The sequence below is a fragment of the Artemia franciscana genome, chromosome 21 (assembly GCF_032884065.1).
Source record: "Artemia franciscana chromosome 21, ASM3288406v1, whole genome shotgun sequence".
NCBI classification, from domain to species: Eukaryota; Metazoa; Arthropoda; class Branchiopoda; order Anostraca; family Artemiidae; genus Artemia; species Artemia franciscana.
Window position 1 is genome coordinate 27,524,115 of NC_088883.1, and position 8,718 is coordinate 27,532,832.

The 8,718-nt window shown below is 32.9% G+C and overlaps 1 protein-coding gene across 3 annotated transcripts in view; it reads left to right on the forward strand.

The window, feature by feature from the left end:
• LOC136040666 (zinc finger protein 287-like) overlaps nucleotides 1-8,718 on the forward strand; it is a 49,718-nt gene extending 41,000 nt beyond the window's left edge. Inside the window, exons 5-6 of one of the 3 annotated variants that reach the window (XM_065724958.1) lie at nucleotides 2,795-3,619; nucleotides 7,656-8,718. In XM_065724958.1, the coding sequence (XP_065581030.1) occupies nucleotides 2,795-3,619; nucleotides 7,656-7,666 (836 nt within the window). In that variant the 3' untranslated portion in view covers nucleotides 7,667-8,718. Of the gene's footprint in view, nucleotides 1-2,794; nucleotides 5,468-7,655 lie in introns of those variants that run through there. The other 2 variants (XM_065724957.1, XM_065724959.1) reach the window with 2 other exon arrangements.

Below are 8,718 nucleotides of genomic sequence, written 5' to 3' on the forward strand. Positions count from 1 at the left end.
GTCATCCTCCATTGGCAGGAATGGCTATATCCTCAGAATCGGTATTAGCAACGACACTTCTTTCTCCAGCTTAATAAAATAAATTATTAATAAAAGATATTTAGATGATATTTTGGTCTTAAATTGTAAGGATTTCATTGATATTTCTAAAAATATATATCCATCAGAGCTTATTCTTGAGCCTAGTCATGGCGCTGGTCATGAAGATCATTTCTTAGATTTAAATATTAATATTTGTGATAATAATAAATTGAGTTTTAAAATGTATAATAAAACGGATGATTTTGATTTTGAAGTGATTAGTTTCCCATTCCCTGAAAGTAATATACACTCTAATATCACATATTCAGCGTTTTTCTCACAGTTACTTCGCTATACAAGGATTTGTAGTAATTATATTGATTTTAAAAATAGATGTAAAATCTTAAGCCAAAAATTGATATCAAGAGGTTTTTCTGCAAATAAATTAACTTGGCATTTTAAAAAATTTAGTTTTCATTATAACGAACTTTTAAATAAATATCAAAAGAATTATCTAGAAATACTTAAAGAAATTTTCAACTAATTTCGGAGGTTCGAGAAATGTTGTCGCAGCGCCATTAATTTTGAATTGTGTTTCTAATTGAGCGGATTTTCTTAAAAATTAGCCACATGGTAAAGATGAATTCTATAATTGTTTAGTTCATTCAGGTTTTTTGCAATGTGTTAATATTTGTGATTTGGTAAAATTTATAATATTTAGTTTACCTATTGTTGCTAAAGGGTGGGATATAGTAACAGGATAAGCTTGTTTTGGTTTTACTTGGTTGTTTTACATTTGCTGTTTTTTTTTCTTTCATAGGCATGTATTTTGGGGGTGATACCTGACGCGGGGATGCCATGGATATTCTGTGGTAGCCACAACACTGTGCTGGGTAGAGAATTTAGAGTGGCGAAACCCTATATAGGCCAGTGTATTCTCCTGATGAGCCCTTATGTTGGGTGTTGCCTCTGAATTATTTGTCTATATTATTTTTTCTATTGTTTGGTAAATGACGACTTATACTTATTGACGACATGACTGCCTGTCCATGGATTATTCTTTATGGTTGATTGTGTGTGGCTATGCTGTTTGACCTATGTGATTGTATGGATGAGTAGGGTTGAGGCCTCATTCAAGTGCTGGTCTATATTAATGACTAATTTAGGAAAACAGTCTTCCTTTTCTCCTTCTCTCTTTTTTTTTTTTTTTTTTTTTTTTTTTTTTGCGTGTGTTTGTGCTGTTGCATTGGTGTTTTCTCTTTTCATGATATATATATATATTCCCTCTATAAGTTACCCATTCTCTCTGGCTTGGGCCGTATCCAGGCATTAGATCCTCACAAGACGGCAACAATTTTGAATTTGGAGAGAATGATTAAAGGCAAATCGATGAGCATTTTACATTTTAGCATGCTAATTCCAGATTTTACCTGAAATACTAAATAAACCTTAAATGATTGAATATAAGAGTCATTCAATCTGATTTCAAAAGCTGATTTCATCATTATAATTTTTTTCTAAACTACATTTTAATTACTTTTCTAGAAGTAGAAAAAATTAATGAAAAAGAAATATTCAAATTCGTTAAACAACTTTGAAAAAATGTCACCTGAAAAATAGTACCCCCTCTTGTTCTGTAAACAAAATACCTTGATTTGAATTTTCAAGTTTTAATAAAACAAAATAAATGTAAATAGCCTTCTCTCCTTCGTGTTAGTTTTCCATGATCAAGTTATATAGTGTTGCGATAAAATTATTTTTTGAAGTACATTTTTTCAGTTTTACGTTTGCTCTTTACTTTCAGTTCAAAGAAATTGTTTTTTCAATAAAATTTTGATACATAAACGAGACCTCTTGCCTCCCACCCCCACTAATTCTAGCATACATCCTCGGGGTATTTTTATGTTTTTTCAAAGTTCCAATTTCGTTCTTTGCTTGAATGTTTCTAAAAAGTATTAAAGTAGAACCAAGAAGAAATTATCGATTAGAAACCGATCAAAATTTTATTGTGTTTTATTATGTTCCTATAATTTTCGTAGTTCTTAAGATTTAAGCCTGAAATACGATTTTCCATCATTTTAGTTCTAATTATTCTATTGTGTGAAATATCACTCAATTAAATTAAATGAATCATTATATAGATAGATAATTTTTTATTTGCAAGAATTACATAAATAAATATGACAAACCAGTGCACATGCCTGGTGGCATACTGACAGCACTGACAATATTACAATGTTACTTACACTACAAAAATAAAAACTAGCACTGACTGTGTTACATACTTTAGCTCTGATACAATAAAAATAAATCCAGCCAAAGCAAATACAAGCCTACAGCATCAACATAAATATGCAAAAAAAAAAAAAATTCCCCACAATGGATTAAACGCAAATCACCTAATTATTTGTTATTTATTTAAATAGTTGAAAACCTGTCATAACTTACATATAAATCCGTCATACCTCTAATCTTCGCACCCAATAATTTTGACAAATTTCAACTAAAAAGAAGAAATAAAACAGGCCCAAGGACAGAGCCCTGAGGTACTCCGTAGTTAATCTGGAAAGTATCTGAACGAAGATCAAGGGATTTTATATGAACGTTAAGTATCTATCTTTTATATATGCACACTTCACGAGTGGTAGACACTGCGGATGCTAATGATACAATATTTATTGAAGGCACCTTTCATTCATACCTGTGGTAATGCTACTTTTTTAAATTTTCTTCATTTTTTTTTTGCTTTTAATGAAACTTTTCTTTACTATAGAAAAAATGCCTTCTACTATGTCCAGTTCTGATGGCGTAATTCAACCGAAATTCCTAGGCCCAAACCCAGCTGCTGTGGTTAAAACGCCAATTTCACAGTATCTGCCTACAAGTGGTTTTTCAGGTTCATTTGAACTGAAGTCTGAAGTAAAAAGCGTAGATAATCAGAAAACAGATCTGAATAGTCACATCTACAGTAAAAAGCACAGAAAATTGGGAATGCATAAAAAAATAGATAGAGCCAAAAAATATAAATGTGATGAATGTGAAAAATCTTTTACGCGGAAGGACAGCTTGAATAACCACCTACGAATACATACTGGTGAGAAACCGTTAAAGTGTGATATATGTCAGAAGAGGTTTTCTCGGTCGAGCAACTTGAATGCGCATCAAAGAATACATAATGGTGAGAAACCATATAAATGTGATGTATGTAAGAAATGCTTTTCTTATTTGAGCCACTTCAGTACCCATCAAAGAATACATACTGGTGAGAAACCATATAAATGCGATGTATGTCAGGAGACCTTTTCCCAATCGAGCACCTTGAATACGCATCAAAGAATAAATTCTGGTGAAAAACCATATAAATGTGATATATGTGAAAAATCTTTTTCTGATTTAAGCCACCTTTATAGGCATCAAAGAATACACACTGGTGAGAAACCGTTTAGATGTGATATATGTCAGAAGAGGTTTTCTCAATCGAGCAGCTTGAATGCGCATCAAAGAATACATTCTGGTGAAAAACCATATAAATGCAATGTATGTAAGAAATGCTTTTCTTCATTAAGCAACTTAAATAGGCATCGAAGAATTCATACCGGTGAGAAACTTTAAATGCGATATATGTCTAAAGTATTTTTTTTTTCAATTAGACCATTTGAATGGGTACCAAGGGGTGTATATAGATAAAGAACCCTTTAAACTTGATGTATGTTTGAAGAACTTTTCTCTTGAAGACAATTTGAACAGGAACCAAGTACTGCGTACAGGAACTGAAGCTGATTTTAACAACAATAGCTAGATCCTCATTGATTTTTTTCTTTATTTTCGCAAGTAATTAAAAATAATTAACAAAGAATACAATTTCGCTGTTTAATAATTTTTTGTGTTTTTTTAGTTTCTTAAGTAATTTTATCATCCTATTTTAAAAAGTAATGATACAAATTTGCCTATATAAAGACTAAAAGAAATTTATTTCAGGATGAATATGGTTTACTTTTCCTGAATAACAATATCCTTATTAAATAAATATACAAAGTCAGAATTGTTTGTTTATAATGATTCTCTATTGTATTGCTTGATCAGGCTTACTATTTGAGTGTTCTTTTTTTATTTATTATTTTTTTTATAGTGCTTTATGAGTTTAGATAGCAGAAATTGATCCACAAAAACAGAAATAAAATCCCAGCCTCGACAATAAAAGAATAAAATAAACATTAATTAGAATATATAACAATATACTTGATTCGGATAATTAACTTGGCTAATGAATTTCTGATCCAAGGTTTTGTCTATGTAAAAATATTTGAAAGCCACAAAATTGTGTAAATTAACAAAATATTCGCATCAAAGCCGTTCCATAGCTGTAGTTAAAAATCAAATTTAAGTGCCTGAAATGGGAAACAATTTCGAAAGACTTTCACTCTTAAAAACAGCAAAATTGGTTTTTTTTTTCCCTAAGTATATAAGACAAAATCTATAATTATGAAATCTATAAATTATAATTTATAAATCAAAGTGTATAGGTTAGAGACCAGCATATTTCAGGAAATTTGGATTACAAAAATTCCCAGGGTTTTTCACTAGCTTTTGAAGTCTTCAAACTCTTCAAACAACTTTTCCTCTCATCATACCGTCGGATTTTTGCTCGTAGCATAATAGATTTCCTCGCATGCTAGCAATAGAGTCATCTTGAGATGCTTATTGCAAGGAAATTTAAAAAAAGAAGAAATTTTCACTAACTTGAATATATTCAAGATTTGTAATTTGTATTTTTTTTGTTTTACTTAATTGTTCTGTTAAAGTTCAGACCATTCCGCTTAGTAATTTCTATAATTTTCTTATTTGTTTGTGTTTTTTTCTTGTTTTTTGTAATAACATGTCATTGCTATTTTTAGAGATGAATAAATATACATATTTGCAAATATGTTCATTTAATAAGACTTCTTTATATGTCAATTTTTCGTAATACCCGTAATGGTTTTACTTTATGCAGCGAATGAAATACAAAGAAAATAAATCCGTTTTTTTTAAAGAGATTAAAAAAAACTTTTTTACTCAGAGTAGCTATGTCCCCTATCACTAACTTCTGACATAAGGCAAAAAGGTTTGATGAATTTACCTACAAAACTGCAGATTCTGTTTTGGTTACGAATGACAGTACGTCACCCTGGCCCTAAAATTCCGGCCGAAAGTAGAGCCCATTGCTGACTGAGTTCAACTGAAGTAGGTTCATGGAAGAAGGAAATAATTATTCTAATCCTATTCAACTGTCATATGCAATTTTTTATGGTCCACATCTCCCAATTCCCGGCAGCGAATTCGTTCTTTTGGCCATGTATATATGGTAACTAAAAATCAACTTTTCCGTAAATAGAATTTTAAAAAGAAAGTTAGAATTAAAAAGTACAGGGCGACCCAAAAAGATGCGTACCCATATTCTATTTGATAAAAAATCAATTTTTTTACGAATGTTTTTTCTGTTGCAGGACTTGAAAGGTGAACCTATGGATGATCTTTTGCAGCTATAGTTGCCCAAAAATGTCTTGGACGAATCAGCAGAAGATATTTTCCCTGGAGACCTTTTTTGCGACAATATCATACCAGCGTACATTCAATTTCGAAAACGTTTCCGTTGTCACAACTTTCAACCAAAATCAACGATTAATAGTTGGGTTACATAGTTCAGAGACCATGGGACTGTAGTGGATTTGTGTTCTAAAGCCACAGGAGGCACTTAATCCGGCAGGAAAAACGTTTTCGTTTTTCGAAACGTTTTCGAAATTGAATCTGTACATTCTGGCATGATTTTGTCGCAAAATAGGTCTCCATGGAGAATATCTTCTGCTGATTTGTTGAAGACATTTTTTGGGGCGACCATAGGTTCATCCATAGGTTCGCCTTTCACGTCCTGCAACAGAAAAGACATTCGTTAAAAAATTGACTTTTTGTCATAAAAAATATGAGTACGCATCTTTTTGGGTCACCCTGTACACAAAAAAAAAGAGCTAAGATAAGTCAGAAAAAATTAATCAGATGTCAAAAATTATGGAAATTCCCAAATTCAACGGGAATAAACTTAATTATACAGGGACAATTTAGTCTTATGGCTAAAACCCACAGAACACAATTTAGCCAAAACGAAACCAACTGAAAAGAAAGTTCTAAATCTGCAGAATACATGAAACAGTGGTAAGGTAAAAAAAGAGGGGGTTCACTTATTTAAGGTGTTGTAGATGGGACAAAAGTTTTTCTATATCTTTCACAGGATATCTTTATTGGGTTAAGAATGGGAATATTTCTTAAAGCAGAACAAGAGAGGTGCGTTCGAAGAGACAGAAATTTAATAAGTAAAAATAATTTGTCCTGTGGCTATGGAGTGCATTGTTGGCGAGACACGGGGTAATTTGTATCTTCATTTCCTTGAGAGTGATCAGACTGTAACATCATCTGGTTGCTAGGGCGTCATGGCATGCGCAAAGCTCCCACTACTGAGGATACAACTGTCTGGGGGGAACTTGACGGGGGTTGGGTGTACTTTACGTTGGATGAAGTTTTCACGGAGGAGTTTCCCGTCAGGGGAGGGGTGTATTTGGTGGAGGGTGATCCAGATTTACCTGCATTTTTTGATAAACGAACGGAAATTAAATAAAAAAAAAACAAGTTTATTTAACTGAAAGTAAGGAGCAACATTAAAACTCAAAACGAACAGAAATTATTCTGTATACGAAGGGTTGCCCTCTCCTCAATACCTTGCACTTTACGCTGAAGTTTGATTGTTTGTCCCATTTTTTTAAGAACAGCAACTGAAACACAGAGGATGTTTAATAAGAATAGGAAGCCTTTTTAAAAGTGCTATTAGCTTTAGCGTAAAGAGTAATGTATTGAGGAGGGGCAACCCTTCATATACAGAGTAATTTCTGTTCGATTTGAGTTTTAATGTTGCTCCTCACTTACAGTTGAAAAAACTTTTTTTTTAATTCAATCACAATAAATATCCAATGTAAATATTAATCTTTATCTACGTGATAAAGGAATGAATAAGCCACCTCTACAACTGAGAAGCTCAATATACAGTTTTATGATATTTTTAAATCGATTGGCTACCTCCGAATTTTCGATTGACAGCAACCTGGTTCTCTTTGGGGCGAAATAACAGTTTTGTGCCTCAAATTAAACGCCACTTTCTCGTGCCACAACCTTTTTTTTAAATTGGGTCAAGTTTTTCAGGCTCGTAGCTTTCGATGAGCAACATTAAAATTGAGGAATTTCTTTATCTCAAGTCAGCATAAAAAGCTAATTCTTTTAATGTATTAATTGCATAAAATTCATTTTTTTTTTTTGGTTACTTTTGGTCCGAGTAGATCCTTACTTTCAGTTCGTTAACAGGAACTGCTTGAAATCTTCAGAATCACAGAGACTGAGCTTGCATGACACCCATCTACCCGTAGAACTTTCTTTTCAGTTGGTTTCGTTTTGGCTAAATTGCGTTCTGTAGGTTTTAGCCAATAAAACTAAATTGTCCTTATCTCGAGTCAGCATAAAAAACCCTTGGCATAAAAACATTAATTGTATATAATTCCTTTTTTTTGGTTACTTTTGGTCCGAGTAGATCCTTATTCTTAGATCGTTCACAGGAACTGCTTGAAATCTTCAGAATCACAAAGACTGAGCTTGCCTGACAACCATCTATCCATAAGTACATAGCAAGCCGATCAATGCAGTGGTCACCCAACTTCTACTCCCTTAGCATTTTCACCAGCTAATAGGAGATGCCAGAGAGGGGACTGAAACAAAGTATGAAGAGCCACCATGGATGGCTTTTTCCAGGTATGGATGGAATCCCGTGAACAATAAATACAAAATTAATTGACCCCCTCTTGCCAGTTCTGCTCACTTTGTTTATTTGCGGTTCTAGTTTCCTATAAAGTCAATTATAGTGCCGTTATTGAAGAGCTCTGACCATACATAATGATTATAGTCCTAATAATCTAGCGCAAGGCCTTATCTAGGGGGGAGGCGGAGTTGGGATCCTTCCCCTGAAATCATTGGCCGATTCGTAAAAACGTAACAAAATGCGTGTAAACAAAACTTTCACGAGTGTTTCATAAGAAAATTGTAACCTCCCTCCCCCACCCAAAAAAATATTAGATACGCCATTGACTTAGTGCCAACAATTAATTAGTTTTTGGTAAAAGTTTTACATGTTAGAGTAGGATGCTGAAAATATTGTCAGTAAGATACAAGGAGGATGCTGAAAGGGGTACTCAGCTACATACCGTGTATCTATACTCTAGGCCTTTATTGGAAACCTTTTGCAGGGGAATAGGTAAGCTTTATATCGCTTTTCTAGACACTAAATAACAATATGATAGTATTGATAGGTCCCTTTTATTTTGTGACCTCATTAAAAAGGACAACCCAGATTTTTTTTTTCATTTTGTTAATTAAAATATTAAAAATGACTTTATTTTTTGCTATTATTTTTTTTCAAAAAATGGGCTTCTATGCCATTCAGAGAACCGTAGAAGGATCCATTAGGGATGGGCGTCGTCACCAAAACTTTTTACTCTTTATATTAATGATATAGATGAGTTTCTTTGAAAGATGGGCCTAGTTGTGTCACTAGCGAATACCCAGTTTTCTTATGAAAAGTTTGGTGAAAACCACGCGCGTAGCTACAGTATTTTTGTTGTTGCG